Source organism: Physeter macrocephalus, chromosome 11 (genome assembly GCF_002837175.3).
Source record: "Physeter macrocephalus isolate SW-GA chromosome 11, ASM283717v5, whole genome shotgun sequence".
In the NCBI taxonomy this organism is placed as follows: domain Eukaryota; kingdom Metazoa; phylum Chordata; class Mammalia; order Artiodactyla; family Physeteridae; genus Physeter; species Physeter macrocephalus.
The window spans coordinates 18,815,338-18,834,260 of NC_041224.1; the positions used below are offsets into that span (position 1 = coordinate 18,815,338).

At 35.9% G+C, this 18,923-nt stretch overlaps 1 protein-coding gene across 12 annotated transcripts in view; it reads right to left on the bottom strand.

The window, feature by feature from the left end:
• The window catches only part of MLLT10 (MLLT10 histone lysine methyltransferase DOT1L cofactor), a 257,663-nt gene that overhangs the window by 49,725 nt on the left and 189,015 nt on the right, over positions 1-18,923 (bottom strand). For 9 of the 12 annotated variants that reach the window (XM_028495894.2, XM_055087796.1, XM_024129589.3 and 6 more), the window contains one exon: positions 18,076-18,108. The exons of the other annotated variants lie outside the window; for them this stretch is intronic. In XM_028495894.2, the coding sequence (XP_028351695.1) occupies positions 18,076-18,108 (33 nt within the window). The remainder of the gene's footprint in view (positions 1-18,075; positions 18,109-18,923) is intronic. 12 annotated transcript variants of the gene reach the window in all.

The following is an 18,923-nucleotide window of genomic DNA, read 5'->3' on the forward strand; positions in this document are numbered from 1 at the left end:
TGTGGTACATATATACAATGGAATATTACTCAGCCATAAAAAGGAACGAAATTGAGTCATTTGTTGAGATGTGGATGGATCTAGAGACTGTCATACAGAGTGAAGTAAGTCAGAAAGAGAAAAACAAATATCGTATATTAACGCATGTATGTGGAACCTAGAAAAATGGTACAGATGAACCAGTTTGCAGGGCAGAATTTGAAACATGGATGTAGAGAACAAACGTATGGACACCAAGGGGGGAAAACCGTGGTTTGTTGGGGATGGTGGTTTGCTGAATTGGGCGATTGGGATTGACAGGTATACACGGATGTGTATAAAATTGAGGACTAATAGGAACCTGAAGTATATAAAAGCAAACAAACAAAAACAAAAAAAACAACTAATACTAAACTTTCTTTCAGGTATTTGTATGGAAATATGTTAATATAAATGTTTCAGACATTACATGAAATTTCTAAAAATCCTATATGTTCTGGTATAATGTTGTAAGTCATAATTCTAGTTATTACTTTAAAATGTATATCTCAGAAATAACTAAATTTCCTTGTCAATTGCATTATTATGAACTTTCATCAAATCTTTAACCGTGGTCATTTTTAAGTCTTTTGTCATTTACAACTGCAAAGTAAAGGTGCTGTTACAGTGGAGGATTACTGGACTGAATGTCAATATTATGACATAGCATGAGTGTGTTTCATGTTTGGTAATTGCAATCATTGTTGCTTTTCTTGTGGTCATCCATTAAAATATACATACATATATATATATATATGTGGTCAGTTTAATTTAATGAAGGAGAGTACTTCACTAAGAAGAGATAAGACAAACATAAATTAGTATCAATCATAAACCTAGATGAGAAACATGAAGTTCATTACACAGTGATTTTTTGTTCTGTTTCTTTAGCTTAAGGAAATTAAAAGGAAGGTTTAATAGGAAAAGGAAAATTGCCAATTAAAATGAAGAACATAATCTTATTAGATGTGGCAGCTGTTAAAACAATTTGCCATTCTTCATTAAAATTTTTTTGTGATTTAACTGAGAACATAAGGACTTCCCTGGTGGTCCAATGGGTAAGACTCTGTGCTCCCAATGCAGGGGGCCCGGATTCGATCCCTGGTCGGGGAACTAGATCCCGCATGCATGCCACAACTAAAGAGTTTTCATGCTGCAACTAAAGTCCGCATGCCGCAACGAAGACCCCGCATGCAGCAACTACGACCCAGCATGGAATGAATGAATGTAATGACCACATTCAATTTTAGAAAATGAAGACAGGGAAAAAACTACTCTCAAATCTGTAACATAAATCTTTAACATATCCACTATGATAATTTTGTCTAACATTTTATTCTGTAATTACTCATCTACATTTCTGACTCTTCCAACTAGAATCTGAGCACCAAGAAAACAAGAGTCATACTATAAGAAATCAACAGTCCTTTACCATATAGTTATTATTTATGCATAATGATATATAATTTGTTGTTCTGGGTTTGGTGTCTGGGAAAATATATCCTGGATATATTTTCAAGTTACTTAGGTAAACTTCCTAAATAAAACTTGATAATCAAATCCAGGAGATACTACAAGAAATAGGAGTATAATTTTCACATTCCCAGTACTTCCACTTTTTTGTTATGATAAATCTATCTCTAAGTCTAGCTTTTTCATATGTTGTACCATTTCCTTAGAATAGTAATCACTTCTATTTAGTCCTTTTAAATCTCTCCAAGAAGCATTTCATAATAATAGTCCATGTATTTCTTTGATATGTCTAAATTTCCCAATAATGTGTCCAGATGAAGATTGTTTGTTTGTTTGTTTATTTATGGCTGCGTTGGGTCTTCGTTGCTGTGCACAGGCTTTCTCTAGTTGCGGTGTGCGGGCTTCTCAAAGAGGTGGCTTCTCTTGTTGCGGAGCACAGGCTCTAGGCGCACAGGCTCAGTAGTTGTGGCACACGGGCTCAGTAGTTGTGGCTCACGGGCTCTAGAGTGCAGGCTCAGTAGTTGTGGCACACTGGGCTTAGTTGTTCCGTGGCATGTGGGATCTTCCCGGACCAGGGCTCGAACCTGTGTCCCCTGCGTTGGCAGGCGATTTCTTAACCACTGTGCCACCAGGGAAGCCCTCCTTCACTCTTTTCTTTGACACTTCATGGGCTGTTTCAATCTAAGACCTCTTTTTTTTTTTTTTTTTTTTGTGCGGGCTTCTCAAAGAGGTGGCTTCTCTTGTTGCGGAGCACAGGCTCTAGGCGCACAGGCTCAGTAGTTGTGGCACACGGGCTCAGTAGTTGTGGCTCACGGGCTCTAGAGTGCAGGCTCAGTAGTTGTGGCACACTGGGCTTAGTTGTTCCGTGGCATGTGGGATCTTCCCGGACCAGGGCTCGAACCTGTGTCCCCTGCGTTGGCAGGCGATTTCTTAACCACTGTGCCACCAGGGAAGCCCTCCTTCACTCTTTTCTTTGACACTTCATGGGCTGTTTCAATCTAAGACCTCTTTTTTTTTTTTTTTTTTTTTAAGGAAGTTTACCTCCATTATTTCTTCAGGTTATTTCCTCTTCTCCATCTTTCTCTCTCTACCTTTCTGGGGCTCCTGTTATCTGGACTCTACTTCTATTCTCCATATGATATTGTTTTTATTTTTTATATATAGATCCTCTCTGCCTTTCTAGGGATTTCTTTAATCTGAACTTTCCATTAATTATTTTCTTCCTTGGCTATATTTATCCCATATATTGCATTCTTTACTTCAATCACTAAAATAGCCTTCCATACCTAAAATTTCTACTTCTTTCTTTTTATAATATTTTCTTTGTCTCAAATTATTTTCCCTTATGTCTTTATATGTTTATTACACTGATTTGTTTCCTCTCCAAAGTTGCTTTAAGGACTGATCTGGGTAGAAGATCAGATTTTTAGTCTTCTAAATCTTGACACACCCAGAAACAACTTTCAATATAAGTTTCCTAATACACTTTTGAATAAAAATATTAGTTGCTCCTAATATTATAAGCATCCTGGAGAAAAATCTGAGAAACATAATTCCAAATACTTAGTTGTTATTATATAAATATACTATCCTGTCAGAAATAGGTACATACAGGGCTTCCCTGGTGGCGCAGTGGTTGCGAGTCCGCCTGCCAATGCAGGGGACACGGGTTCATGCCACGGTCCGGGAAGATCCCACATGCCGCGGAGCGGCTGGGCCCGTGAGCCATGGCTGCTGAGCCTGCGTGTCCAGAGCCTGTGCTCCACAACGGGAGAGGCCACGGCAGTGAGAGGCCCGCATACAGCAAAAGAAAACAAAACAAAAAAGAAATAGGTACATACATAAATCCAGATATCCTGAAATAAAATGACCCTATGAATGTGAAACAAGTAATATCGGCCATCTATTGAAACAGCTCACCATAAGACATGGTCTATAACTCCAGGTTTAATCAAGGTGATTGGGACAGATTTTCAGAAAACACATGACCTGACATTAATGTAAAAGGAAGGTGCAAAGCAATGAACTGCATTATAAAGAGAGAAAAAAAATGTTATCAAGATAGTGACAGTCTTTAAACATAATCTAACTCCTTATTCTGGTAGCAAATTCACTAAGCAAGTAACTTCCCAATTATGATGTGTTTCGCAAGATTATTTTAAGGAAGAATAAGACAAGCAACATTTGGCATTCTTGACAGTTTATGTTTTTATCATTAATGATTAAATGACATTCTTTCCTACCTTCATTACTGAGACACCGTCTTGGGTCAGCCCACCTGACCAACTCTAGGTATACTGACAAAACCAAAAGGAGTCTAGTATATTACAATAATCTGTGAAAGAGGTTAAGTAAGGATCTGAACCAACCCATAGCAATGAAGAAGAAGATAGAGTCTGAAAATAATAAAGAAATCAGATATAAAAGTTATATCTAGGAAGCTTCAAATTAATTAATTAGAAAAAATATTTCGAAGGGTACCACTTGGTGACTGATTCAGTTAGGTGAAGGTAGAGAATACAATGAGAGACAGACAGACACATTCTTGACAAAAGGAGAGGAGGTAACTTCTCAGGAGACACTGAGTATTAACAAAAGAAAATACTGTAGAGCTCAGAACCATAATCTTTACATATATAGGTATCATTATTTGTTACTCATATAATCATTAAAACATTATTCTGAAGTACACTAAAAGGATACCACTTTTGTAGTAAACACATTCAAGTTACTACACATACCTGAAAGTAACAATCGTTTCTTTTGGAGGGAAAAGGCTACTTTTAAAACTTCTACTAATTTAAACATGCATTAATCCAAAATTATGAATACTGTGGGGTTTGTTACATTGAATGTTTCTACTTGTTTTCTACTTGTTCACTTGATCTCTTCCCATCTGTCCACATTCTTTGGTCCATCAAATATTCTTCTCTTATGTCTTGATCCTTGATCTTTCTAGAGTCTTCCTTTCCACCCTGACTTTCCTATCTTAAAATAAACCTGATCCAACCTTTCTTCTTCTTCTCTATCAATATTTCTCAGCCTTGACCAATCTCGGAGTTTTAGTTATTTACCCCTATGTGGAGGACTACTATCAATAATCCTTCATGCCCAAACTCTAATCTCATCTAACCATTTGCATGCTAAACATCTCTACCTCAATACCTTGTTAGTAAATGAATACCCATCCTTCCCAAGCTCCTGCCATTCAGTTCATTGACAATTACCACCAGTTCCTTCCTGGGTAATATATGTCCCATCAGTCTGACTTCATTATTCTCATTCAGACACTCAATACATTTGGCTACGTTATATTAAAAATCTAATTGGTTTCTCTGTTCCAGCATTAGCTCCTTTTAATCTTCTTATATGCTACAGCCAGATGAACCTTCCTAAACAACAGGTTTTATCTTTTTTTCCCAGCTCAAACACTAACTACTCTCAACCCTTTGGCCTAGTATCTAAGGATGTTATTTTTCTTAATTCATATTAAATAGCAGTATCACCATCACTTTACACAGCCTGTGTATTCTCATTTATGTGCCACTGCTTGTGCTATTTTGTATTCCCGGGATTAGGAGTCTAGCCCCGATCCCTATTCTCCATATAGCTAAACTCTACATGCTCTTTAAGCATCAGGTAAAATGTTACATTCTCTGGACATCTCCTTCCCTCAGTTGAAAGTAATTTCCTCTGACCCTGACCTCTTATTATACTGTAGATCATTAAATAAGTTAAAAAACTACATATCTTGAAATTATTTATATACACATTTCTTTTCCTTTTAGATTTTATCTTTCCTAAAGGCAGGATCCATTTACAGTAAATACTTACTTCCACCAAAGCAACTAACCAAGATCTTAGATATAGAAAGAACTTAATATATACTTGTCAAATGAAAAATAGTTTCGACACTCTTGAGAAGGAATGTTTCATATTGCAGATACTCACAGCCTGCAAGATTCCTTTTATTAATATGTGAAACCAAGAGTTTAAGGAGAGAGAAAGGGGTGGGGTAGATGCATACATTAATTGGTTAAGAGTAGTGGATTCATAATACACATGCTCACTCAAACTATTCCAGAAGTATTAGAGAGACACATTACAGAATTATTATAAATCATAGAATATGGTTCAGATTCTTCTTTCTCTCAGTGAGAGAGAAGGGTCACAGATGTAGAAAGTGTTCTTAAAAAATCAAAGACTTAAGGCGTCTAGAACCTGACAGGTAAATAGTTTAAGGAATTCTGAAACCCACCGTATCATGTCTTAATATAACAAATCCAAAGAAGTACAACAATAGGAACATGATAAAATTCTTCATCCCTCCAACCATCCAAGATTATGGAGAATTCCTTTCAGCTATCATTTCTGTGACTACAGATCTCTAATACTGCTTTATATGTGAAGGCTTCCAAGGTACATTAGGATTCATTTAACACTATTACCTTTAGAACCATGCTTGAGTTTGCTACATACCTATGAATTTAAGTTCCTGCTTTGTTAGTGTAGATTGTCATCTCTGTCTAAAGAAAGGACACACTTTAATTTTGAATTTTTAATAACCAGTTCCTAAAAACTACCATGACAGACAAGTTGAGGAACTTAAGACATTATGAGGAGGAAAAATCAGTAGGGTTAAAGTCAAAAAGGGGAAGGGGAATTTTCGTCATTATAAATTTGTTTTTCACTAAAATAAAAAGGGAGCACCCTAAATAAAGATATTATCAATGGCAGTACCATTTAATTAATTTAAAAGTAATTCTTATAAATTCATTTCCATTTACACTAATTCCTTCACTCAATAAGAACTTTTCAGGTTCTTCTTCTCTTGCAGTTTCAATGAGATGCTTATAAATGCATTTCACTTTATAAGTAGTTACCATGCAAATTGAAAATGACTTTATCTCCCCAGTGGCTGATTCACCATCCAAATGTTAATATCCTTCTCTGTTTATCACTTAAGAGTCTCTGAAGGCTACCTTTCAGGAACTTAAAGAGATCCAAGAGACAAAGTAGCTTGGATGCTTTGAAATGGAAAAAGTCTATCTATAGTATATGTCTTATACTACTTAGCAAGGCTATATAGTAATCAGTCAAATTCCTTCCTACACAGGAACAAACACTGAAACAAACAGCAGCATTTGCTGTATCCTGGGATGTTAACAATTTATTGTATAAAAATAACACACCAACTAATTGGGTAAGAAGGAAAAACAAGTCTATTGTGATTAAAGAGAAATTAGATATAGAATAATCTAAATCCACTGTTCTCAATCGCCACACTGTTCACAGAGACAGCTTCTCCCATCAGTAATGCCTCATTACATATAGTGAATCTTTTTTTTTTTTGGCGGCACCGTGCGGCATGTGGGATCTTAGTTCCCCAACCAGGGATGGAACCCGCGTCCCCAGCAATGGAAGCGTGGAGTCCTAGCCACTGGACTGCCAGGGAAGCCCCCACACAGTGACTCTCAAATGATTCACAGATGTACGACGGAACTGTTCTGAGAACTACTCATCTTTGTTCTTAAATCCCTACACCTCAATGCTTCCCTGAAATGAAAAGGGGACACATATGAAGAATAAAAATCTAGTTTCCTACAAACTATTCTGAAAAAAACCTGGATAGGATCCCATATTTGAGGGAGAATGTTCACCCCCAAAATCAATTAGCATCCCTATTACTCTCAATCCTATAGGAGATATCTATGAATAACTGGTTGGCATTACTTTGCCGCCTCCATCAAGTGAGATGTGTTTGATGAGCGTGGCTGTGACAAATTCTGGGCGCCATAATTAAAGGGGATTCAACAGCGTTGGAAACGGGCACAGAAATCAATTAGCAATGTTACTGTGGTGAAAACAGATCCAAGCTCTCTAGCTACTTTAATCTTCTATTTCAAAGTTATATTAAAAGTGAGAACTGCCAAGACAAACAAATGAAGCAACTCCATTACTGCAGCAAAGAACCAAGTTCCTACTCTGACAGAAACAAGACTGCCTAATGCAAACTTTAATTCCTGAAGAAAAGGAACACATTACAAAGAATATATAAAACCTATGCAAGGGCTGTGTAGTAACTGACAACAGTTTATTCATTTAACATTAATGGAGAGTCTATTAGATGATGAACTAAATACCAATGAAATAAAGAAAAAACCCAATTCCTATGCTAAACAGCTTTATACTCTAGTGAGGAAGAAAAACTATGAACAAATAAATAAATTATTAAACCACCTAGAAAGCACTAGAGCAAAATCATACCTGAAATAGGATGATGAAAACCAGGCTGATGATGTGCTAGTTTTTTACTGGACTATGAAACTAAACTGTAATCCCTATATACATAGTACTTGTTTCATCATTATTATAAGCATTTTAAATACACCTACCAAATGAAACAGAAGTTAAACTTAGAGTTTAGTAATATTGTGAAATCTAAATTCTCTTACTCAAGCTGGCTAGTTCCAAGGTACCACCATAAAACAAAATGTTATGAAATACAAGGCACTTCACTTCACGGACATCTATTCCAAGTTTACCGCCCCCATACATTGTTTTCTAAAATAGTCAAATGACTATTTTGCCTTTCCAAATTGCCTTAAAAGTTTCAAAAATTTACTAAAAGATTTTTACATTATATCTTTCTCCTATCTGTTCAGTTTTCTTTTTCCTCTATTAGTACAATAATTTTATTTCTTCAACTCTTAAGTTTCCTAAATTTCTCTGATCACAAAAAATTCATCCCACTGGGCCTATTTTTTACAAATATATTGGTGAAGTGTTTTCCTGAAAGTATTTTTCTTTGTATTGATGATATTATTTCCTTATTGAGAAACACCAATTTCAACGTACAGCTGATTCATGTTGCTGTACAACAGAAACTAACACAATACTGTAAAGCAACTATACTCCAGTAAAAAAAATAAAAATGCACACAATAAAGGGAAAAATTTATATGCATAAAAAAAGTTTATGGAATATTTTACACACATTCCAAAAAAACACCACCATTAAGTCCTAAGATCATCTATGAGAAACACCAAGTCAAGATATATGCTTAAAATTCAACATCTATGACTATTAAACATACAATATTGCCTCGGTTCTTATAGTTTTCAAAACAAGTCTCAGTGAAATGGTAAATTTTAATTTTATAAATTTCTATATAATAAAACATTTTGAGATGTATCAGATACTAGAGAGTAAATAATGAAAGTAATCCAGTCTTCAACTTTTCAGAATTTCAACTTTCTAATGGAAGAGTTTATGGGTTTCTTTTTTTTTTTAAGTCTCACAAATGTGGGACAAGTATGACTAAGATATAGATCACAGAAACAAAAACAACTGGAGGAGCAGTAGAAACAGTAGAAACAGAATGAAGAAAATGTTAGATCACTATGTACAAGAACCCAGAAGTGTTTTTTTTGTTTTTGTTTTTTAGTTAATAATTCTATCAAAAGACTTTGGAAAAAACTCTGTAGGAGATAAATCTATGCTTAGTTTTAAATTCTACTTTCATTAGTAAGGAAAGGAGGAAGGCCATACCAGCAGCAGACACAAAGTCTATATCATCGATTTTGCAGAGAACAGTCTATCGGGAAACTATGAGTAGATTACACTGATGCATCAAGAAGTGGGAGAGAAGAAATGAGACTGGAGAGGCAGGTCAGTGCCAGAAAAACTCCTTATGCCTTGCTAAACAATATGAATTTATCCCATTAATACCAGAATATCCTTAAAGTATTTAAGTAAGACAGTGACATGGTCTGATCTGCATCTTTATTTATTAAAAAAAATATTTTAGGGCTTCCCTGGTGGCACAGTGGTTGAGAGTCACCTGCCTATGCAGGGGACACGGGTTTGTGCCCCGGGCTGGGAAGATCCCACATGCCGCGGAGCGGCTGGGCCCGTGAGCCATGGCTGCTGAGCCGGCGCGTCCGGAGCCTGCGCTCCGCAACAGGGGAGGCCGCAACAGTGAGAGGCCCGCATACCGCAAAAATAAAATAAAATAAAATAAATTAAAAATTAATATTTATTTATTTATTCATTCAATTCATTTATTTTGGCTGCACCAGGTCTTAGTTGCAGCATGTGGGATCTTTAGTTCTGGCATGCAGACCTCTTAGTTGCGGCATGCACGTGGGATCTAGTTCCCCGACCAGGGATGGAACCTGGGCCCCCTGCATTGGGAGCCTGGAGTCTTACTCACTGGACCACCAGGGAAGTCCCAGATCTGCATCTTTACATAGACCCTAATAGATTCTGGTAACACCTAGAGAATGAGCTGGATAACAGAATGAAGGTCAAGAGGGTTGCTGAAAGAGTTCATATGACAAATTACGTAGAATTGCCAAAGCAGGAGCAGTGGAAACATAAAGGGAAAGACAAGTTAAAGTCATGAATAACAGGAAAAACCTTTAAAAAAACAAATGGTGACAAACTAAACTCTTCCCTCTCATTTCTTTAAGTCCCTAGCATAACTCTGGTTTAGAACTTTTAATTCTTTTAATCTATCATAGAGATAAGGAACACCAGAGAAGAAGCAGGCTTAGAGTGGGAATGTAAGAAGAACAGAGGTTTATTACGTTGTTGGGAATGAGTCTGAAAATCAAGATAAAATTCTACACTGGAGGCAGAGATTTGGCAATCTAACGAATATAGATAACTGCTCAATCTGTAGGTATGAATAAGTATCTTCCAACGGAATAGGCATAGAATGAGAAGTGAATAAGTAGAGGAGAGGATACTGGGAATAAAACAAGAGGTACACAAAGAAATCGTAAAAGATACTGTCAGTACTCTCAGGAAGACATTGCTATAAAGACCTACTTTCAAAAAAAAGATCTGAAATAAATAATCTAACCTCCTATCTTAAGGAATCAGAAAAAGAAGAGCAAATGAAACTCAAAGCAAGCAGAAGGAAGAAAAAAAATAAATAACAGAAATACAATAAAGAACAGGAAAACTATTTTTAAAAAAAGAATGAAATCACAAGTTGGTTTAAAAGAACAAAATGGCATATAAAGCAATTATACTCCAATTAAAAGAAAAGAACAAAATTGCTAAACTTCAGCTAAACTGACAAAGGAAGAAGGAAAAAGGACTCAAATATACTATAATCAGGAATAAAAGGGGATATTACTACCCACATTACCAAAAAAATGTTTTAAAGGATTATGAAGAGAATACTATGAATAACTGTATGCCAACAAATTTAAAAATCTAGATGAAATGGGCAAATTCTTAGAAACACCCAAACTACAAAAATTGATACAAGAAGATATAAATAGATTTTTCTCAAAAGAAAATATACAAATGGCCAAAAAGAACATGAAAAGATGCTAATTCATTAGTCATAAGGTAAATGCAAATTGAAACCACAATGAGATACCATTTCACACTCACTTGGATGGCTAGGAAAAAAAAAAAAAAGAAAATAACAAGTCTTGGTGAGGATGTGGTGAAGTTAGAACCCTCATATGCTACTAATGGAAATGTAAAGTAGTACAGCTGCTGTGGGAAACAGTTTGGCAGTTCCTCAAAAAGTTAAACAGGAGTTACCATAATGGCCCAGCAATTCTATCCTAAGTACATACACAAGACAAACAAAAAAAATATGTTCACACAAAAACTTGTGTGAAAGTTCACAGCAATATCATTCATACCAGTCAAGAAGTGGAAACAACCCAAATGTCCATCAACTGATGACAGGATAAACCAAATGTGGTGTATATCCATATAATGTGTATCATCAAGCCATAGAAAAAAGAATGAAGTGCTGCTATGTGCTACAACATAGACAAAACTTATGCTTAAATATGGAAAACGTTATGCCAAGTAAAAGGAACCAGACACGAACTCCCTCTACATGTAGTGTCAACAAAAAGCAAAACCATAGAGACAGAAAGTACATTACTGATTGCCAGGGTATGGAGGGGGAGGGGAATATATTGGGATGTATGTGATTTATTTCCGGATTGATAAAAATGTTCTGGCATTAGGCTTCCCTGGTGGCGCAGTGGTTGAGAGTCCGCCTGCCGATGCAGGGGACACGGGTTTGAGCCCTGGTCTGGGAAAATCCCACATGCCACAGAGCAACTAAGCCCATGTGCCACAACTACTGAGACTGTGCTCTAGAGCCCATGAGCCACAACTACTGAAGCCCGTGTGCCACAACTACTGAAGCCCACGCACCTAGAGCCCATGCTCCACAACAAGACAAGCCACAGCAACGAGAAGCCCGCACACTGCAACAAAGAGTAGCCCCGCTCTCAGCAACGAGAGAAAACCCCCGTGTAGCAGCGATGACCCAATGCAGCCAAAAATTAAATAAATGAATAAAATAAAATAAATTTTTTAAAAAATGTTCTGGCATTAGATAGTGGTTACAGTTGCACCACATTATGAATACAGTTGACCCTTTACCAATATGGATTTGAACTGCATGGGTCCACTTACATGTGAATTTTCTTCAACAGTAAGTACTGCATTACTACATGACCCTCGGTTGGTTGAATCCATGGATGCAAAACTGACAATAGGGATGAAAGCTGTATACAAAGAGCCAACTATAAATTTTATGCAAATTTTTTTACATGTGAGGAGCGTCAGGGCCCCTAACCCCTGAGTTATTCAAGGGCCAACTGTATACCAAAAACCTTTGAATTATATACTTTTAAATGGTTAAAATTGTAACTTTTATATTACATAAATTTTACTTCATTAAAAACTTTGGGGGGAAAAGATAAGATACTGGAGAAGTAGAACAAGAACCATTTACTCTGAAAAAGGATGAGAGAAGTATGAAAAAGAAATAAGGGGTGTAATTTTATACGTACATGCAAAACAATTAATTAAAGTAAAGGAATGATAAACAAAATTCAGGATAGTCATTAACCTTGGGGAACTGCAATGGTGAAAAGCATGCACTATATTCAACAGTGCTGGTAACATTCTATTTCTTAAATTGGTGGTAGATTCCTGAGTGCTCATTTTATTAGTGTGGCCACATAACTTATACATATTGCTTTCAATGTATCAAATATTTCAGAATAAAAGTTGAAAAAGGATCTATAGAAAGCTTCAAAAGAGAATGGCCAACAATTTCTCTGAAATGAAATCAAGTAAGATAAAAACCTGTCTCCTGGGGCTTCCCTGGTGGCGCAGTGGTTGAGAATCCGCCTGCCGATGCAGGGGACACGGGTTCATGCCCCGGTCCGGGAAGATCCCACATGCTGCGGAGCGGCTGGGCCCGTGAGCCATGGCTGCTGAGCCTGTGCGTCTGGAGCCTGTGCTCCGCAACGAGAGAGGCCAAAACAGTGAGAGGCCTGCGTATCGCAAAAAAAACAACCAACCTGTCTCCTGGAATTGGCAACCAGAACTGGTCACTAGTAATTTATGGGAAAAAAGCTAACAAAAAAGGTGCTAAAACCAAAACTATTCAATAAATACATGTACTAGTAAACCTTAACCCTGGAAATGATTTAAGTAACATCTTCTTAAAGTATGGCTGTTAGAATAATTGTGAACAGACAAGGTATGCAGAATAATGCCCCCCAACCTGTCCCCAAGGTGTCCATGGCTTAATGTCCAGAACCCATGAATGCGTTACCTTAAATAGCAAAAGGGACTACACAAATTTATCTAAGTTAAGGACCCAGAGATGCAGAGCTTATCCAGGACCCAGAGATGCAGAGCTTATCCTGAATTGTCTGGGTGGGCCCAATCTAATCATAAGAGTTCTCATAAAGTGTATCTGAGAACCAGACAGACTGAAGCATTAGAGGGACTTCCCCATAATTGATGGCGCTGAAGATGGAGGATGGGGGCCACAAGGCAAGGAGAGCAGGCAGCCTCCCAAAGCTGGAAAATATAAGGAAAGAGATCTTCCTTTAGAGATTATGAAAAGGTTCAAAGCCTGCCAACACCTTAATTTTAACCCAGTGAGGTCCATGTCAGACTTCTACAGAACTGTAATAAATTTGTATTGCTTTAAGTTTGTGATAATTTGGTAGAGCAACCATAAAAAACAAATACAGAAGAATAAAATGGAATGTAAATTCTTCTTTTTCTTTCCTCCCCCAGAGACAAGTCTCAAAGTTTTTATTGCTTGATGCTCAATATAATGAAGGAGAAAAAAAATTTTAAGCTAACATTTGACACCTCACACCCATTAGGATGGTTACTATCAAAAAAAAAAAAAAATTAAGTGTTGGCAAGGATATTGAAAAATTGGAATCCTTGTACACTGTTGGTGGGAATATAAAATGGTGCAGCACCATGGAAAACAGTATAATACTTCCTCAAAAATTAAAAATATAACTGTATAAAATAAATAAGCTACAAAGATCTATTGTACAGCACAGGGATGTATAATAGCCAATAATGTATAATAACTTTAAATGGAGTATAATCTATAAACATTTTGAATCACTATGTTGTACACCTGAAACTAATATAATATTGTAAATCAACTATACCTCAATTAAAAAATTTTTTAAATATAACTACCACATGATCCAGCAATTGCACTTCTGGGTAAAACGGAGATTCGAAAAGATATCTGAACATCCATGTTCAAAGCAGCTTATTTACAATAGCCAAAAGGTGAATGCAACCCAAGTGTCCCTTAACAGATAAATGGTAAGATGCGGTATATGATACAATGCAGTATTAATATTATTCAGCCTTAAAAAGGAAGGCAATTCTGACACATGCTATAACATGGATGCACCTTGAGGACATTACGCTAAGTGAAGTAAGTCAGTCACAAAAAGACAAACAGTACATGATTCTAACTCACATGAGGTATTTAGAGTAGTCGAATTCATACAAACAAAGTAAAATGCTGGTTGTCAGAGGCTGGGGGGAGGGGGAAATGGGGAGATGTTGTTTAATGACTATAGTTTCAGTTTTTGTAAGATTAAAAAATTCTGGAGATTGGGTGTACAACAATGTGAATATATTTAACGTTACTTAACTGTACACTTAAAAATGGTTAAAATGGCAAATTTTATATTATGTGTATTTTACCACAATTAAAACCAAAAAAATGGAAGACATTTGAAAAAAGAGAAAACACAAACATGGATTTTTCCAACTAAGTCCAAGCAACTCTCTTTCAATCCTCCACGGGCTAAATATTACTTCACTAGGTGCCAATTCTACACTTGTCTTCGTAATTGAAAATATAAGTCCAGAGCAATTAGGAGAGAAAACAAAATAAAAGACATCGAATTGGAAGGGAAGAAGTAAAACTCACTATTTGCAGATGACATGATACTATATATAGAAAACCCTACAGACTCCACAAAAGAAAATGTTAAACAAATAAACAAATTCAGTAAAGTTGCAGAATATAAAATCAATATACAAAATCAGTTGATTTCTATACACCAATAACAAACTATCAGAAAGAGAAATTAATAAAACAATCCCACTAACAACTGCATCATAAAGAATAATACATAGGAATTAATTTAACCAAGGAGGTGAAAGATCTCTACACTGAAAACTAAATGACATTAATGAAAGAAATTGAAGGCACAAATAATGGAAAGATATTCCATAGTCATGGGTTGGAAGAATTAATATTGTTAAAATGTCCACACTACCCAAAGGAAGCCACAGATTCAGTGTAATCCATATGAAGATTCCAACGGCACTTTTCCAAGAAATAGAAAAAACAATCCTCAAATTTGTATGGAACCACAAAAGGCCCCAAACAGACAAAGCAATCGTGAGAAAGAACAACAAACCTGGAGGCATCATGCGCCCTGATTTCAACTATATTACAAAGCTACAGTAGTCAAAACAGTATGGTATTGGCATAAAAGCAGACACATAGGTCAATGGAACAGAATAGGGAGCCCAGAAATACACCCAAGCATATACGGTCAATTTGTGGCAAAAGAGACAAGAATATACAATGGGGACAGGACAGTTGCTGCAATAAATTGTGCTGGGAAAGCTGGACAGCCATATGCAAAACGATGACACTGGACCACTGACTTATACTATACACAAAGATCAACTCAAAATGGATTAAAGACTTGAATGTAAGACCTGAAACCATAAAACTCCTATAAGAAAACATAGGCAGTAAGCTCCTTGACATTGCTCTTGGTGATGATTTTTTGGACTTGATACCAAAAACAAAAATAAACAAGTGGTACTACATCAAAAATAAACAAGTGGTAAAAAGCTACCACAAAGCCAAGGAAACCATCAACAAAATGAAAAGGCAACCTACCAAAAGGGAGAAAATATCTGCAAATCATACACAGCTGACCCTTGAATATGGGTTTGAACTGTGCAAGTACACTTAATGTTTTTTTTTTCAATAAACATAGCACCTGTATTTTCATTTTACAAATCTTTAAGTGTGGGGGAAAGTTTGTGTTCACTTCGAAATCATAATATGTGGAATCAAATGAACCAGGGTTTAAGTTTTGATTCTATCTAAACTGTTTCTGCTTCCTGCTTTGGGTGAGTCATTTGTCATTTCCTTTGTTTCTAAGGCAGAGACAGCAGTACTTGATTTTCAACTGCTCAGGGGTCAGCACCCCAACCCCTAATTGTTTCAACTGTTGAAGGGTCAATTGTATCTGATAAGGGGTTGATATCCAAAATATATAAAGAACTCCTATAATTCAAGAGGAAAAAAAATCCGATTAAAAACTGAGCAGAGGATCTGAAGAGACATTTTTTCAAAGAAGACACACAGATGGCCAACAGACATATGAAAAGATGCTTAACATGGCTAATCATCAGGGAAATGCAAATCAGAGTCACGAGATATCGCCTCACATCTGTTAGAATGGCTATTATCAAAAATACAAGAAATAAGTATCGGTGAGAATGTGGAGAAAAGGGAACCCTTGTAGGTGAGAATGTAAATTGGTGCAGCCACTATTGGGAAACTGTTTGGAGGTTCCTTTAAAAAACAAAAAATGTCCTACCACATGGATCCACTTCTGGGCATTTATTTGACGAAGACAAAAGCACTAATTCAAAAAGATATATGCACCCCCATGTTCGCTACAGCATTATTTACAACAGCCAAGACACGGAAACAACCTAAACGTCCATCAATTGATGGGATGGAATGGGTGATGGGGGTCAAATTTCCAGTTACAAAATAACCCAAGATTTTAAAGAAAACCTGTGTTCATTATATTAATCCCATGACATTAATTTCATTCACCCATGCAAAGAAACATGACAATTACCCTGTTAAATTAATACAACCCAGTACTATGTCAGTTAATAATGGCAAAGGATTTAGGTGGCTCCCAACAGTATCTACTTTCTTTTTTACTCCAAATATACTCTTTTCAAACTTTCAGTATGCCTCCAAATTCTAATATTCCAAAATTAAAGAGCAAGTCTAAATTTACCTATGTAAACTGAAAATGATGTTTTATACTTTCCTATCAAAGAATGGTAACATATTTGGTTTATTCTTAAGAATGCTTCTATCCCTTTTCCTCTAGATACCTAATATTCAAGAGTTCCTTTTTATCTGGAGTATTTATTCTAAGAGTCTGCAGGTCCAGGTTACACAGGGAAGCAAGAGTTATTTTTTAAATGTACCCATTAATAAAATGCTCATTATGGGTTTCCCATCCCAACCACACTGGCCCTCAAATCAACACAGTGTCTATGCCTGTTCTTCATGCCGTTAGTCTCTTGCTGGCTATAGATTTGTAAATACCTGACAATTTAATCCAAATCTAATGCAAAACGACTGCAAATTAAACTACATTAGCAAAATATGCAAGATTTCAGAAAGTTAATGAAAATGTGTTGGGAAAACTGCTTGGAATCATTTAAACAGTCTTGAACAAATAAGAGGTATGTCAGCTAATGACTAAAAAGATAATCAACAAAGATGATACTAGATTCAAGAATTTTCTTTGAACAGCAAAGAATTAAGGAAGGTTCTTGGAACTGAAGAAACTCTCTACCACTTTTGCAAAAATAAACCCCATTATAATTATATCTTAAAAGTTAAAAAAATGGTAGCATTTGCCTTATATTCTGATTTCAGAACCCAATCCTGCAAAGGATGCAAGTCCCCTGTAAAAACTTGGCCTCAAATTAGACATAATCTAAAAGGCTATCTTATGTTTATTCACTAAATGGAATAGAGAAATAGAATAATAAAACTATTATTATTATTTTAATCCTAAAAATAAAATTCACATTGCCAGTTGTGGAAGAAGCAGCAAATTCCTGATGTAGGTACCAATCACCAGCTGCACTGGCAAGCCAGAGCTCAAAAGAACTAGAAAAAACTATCTGCAAAAAGAGAAAAATGACTTTCATAAAGGTAGAACAACAGTAGCACCATTTTGCCTTAAAAAGAGACAATAAAAGCCAAACTGATGAACTAAGTTGACCGATTATCCCCTCCTGTAGGCAATCCACAAAAAGTTTTCACTAAGGTGCTGAACAAATGATTCAGAGCGAGGTTTCATTTCATCAATAGAACATGCAAGCTTTCAATTGGGATTCTCTACAAAAGGCAACCTTTGTAATAAATGAACCACCAGAGAAGATTCTAATAAAACTTACCATTGTGTATTGCATTCAGCAACTCTGAGAAAGCTTTTAAGTAAGGAAAAAAGGACTTCAGGTTAAGATCATTCTCAGACACACAAAAGAAATACATAGGCATAGGCTGCCTGCATCAGTATAATAAAATCTCAGTAAGTCTGTCTACCCTGGATCATTGCTTAAATCATTAAAACTACAAGCTTGGCTCAGTCTTCACATGGTATAAATTTCTAGATATCGCATTTCACTTGCCAATATATTACCTATTAAATTTAAATAATATGTCAGATATACTGTCATAATGATGACAAATCTCCTTAGTAATAAATAAAGCTACTTATAAAAAGACATTTAGTAGTCTAACTATCTAATGTCTTTCTGGCTGAAAGTCAGTATCTATAAGATGCAATTCTATATAGGTAAATCCACCTTTGGTCACACTTAATAGTATTTATTATTAATGAAAAACCTCATTTTATCATCTAACCTGATCAAACATTCTCAATTCCTAGACTTTAGTATAACAGGCTCAAGATATGCAGAGGCCTAAGCAAAAAAGATATCTAATGCCAATATACAAATATTAACATTAAGATTAGTGAAAACCAAAAAATTGAAAATATTACTTAATTGGGGAACAGAAGTCACAATTCTACAATGGAAGCACCATATTAAAAGGCCAGCAATCAACAACATTTGGTCACAATTTGACTATAATATGGATCCTGAACACAGGACAAAGCAGCAAGTTAAGTTACCTTTGTAGGAGAAAGAAATCTATTCAATTAAGAACCAACTGCATTTTAGAAAATTAAAATGTAAAGGTTCAGAAGTGGCATAATATACTAGAAAAAGCACTAGAGTAG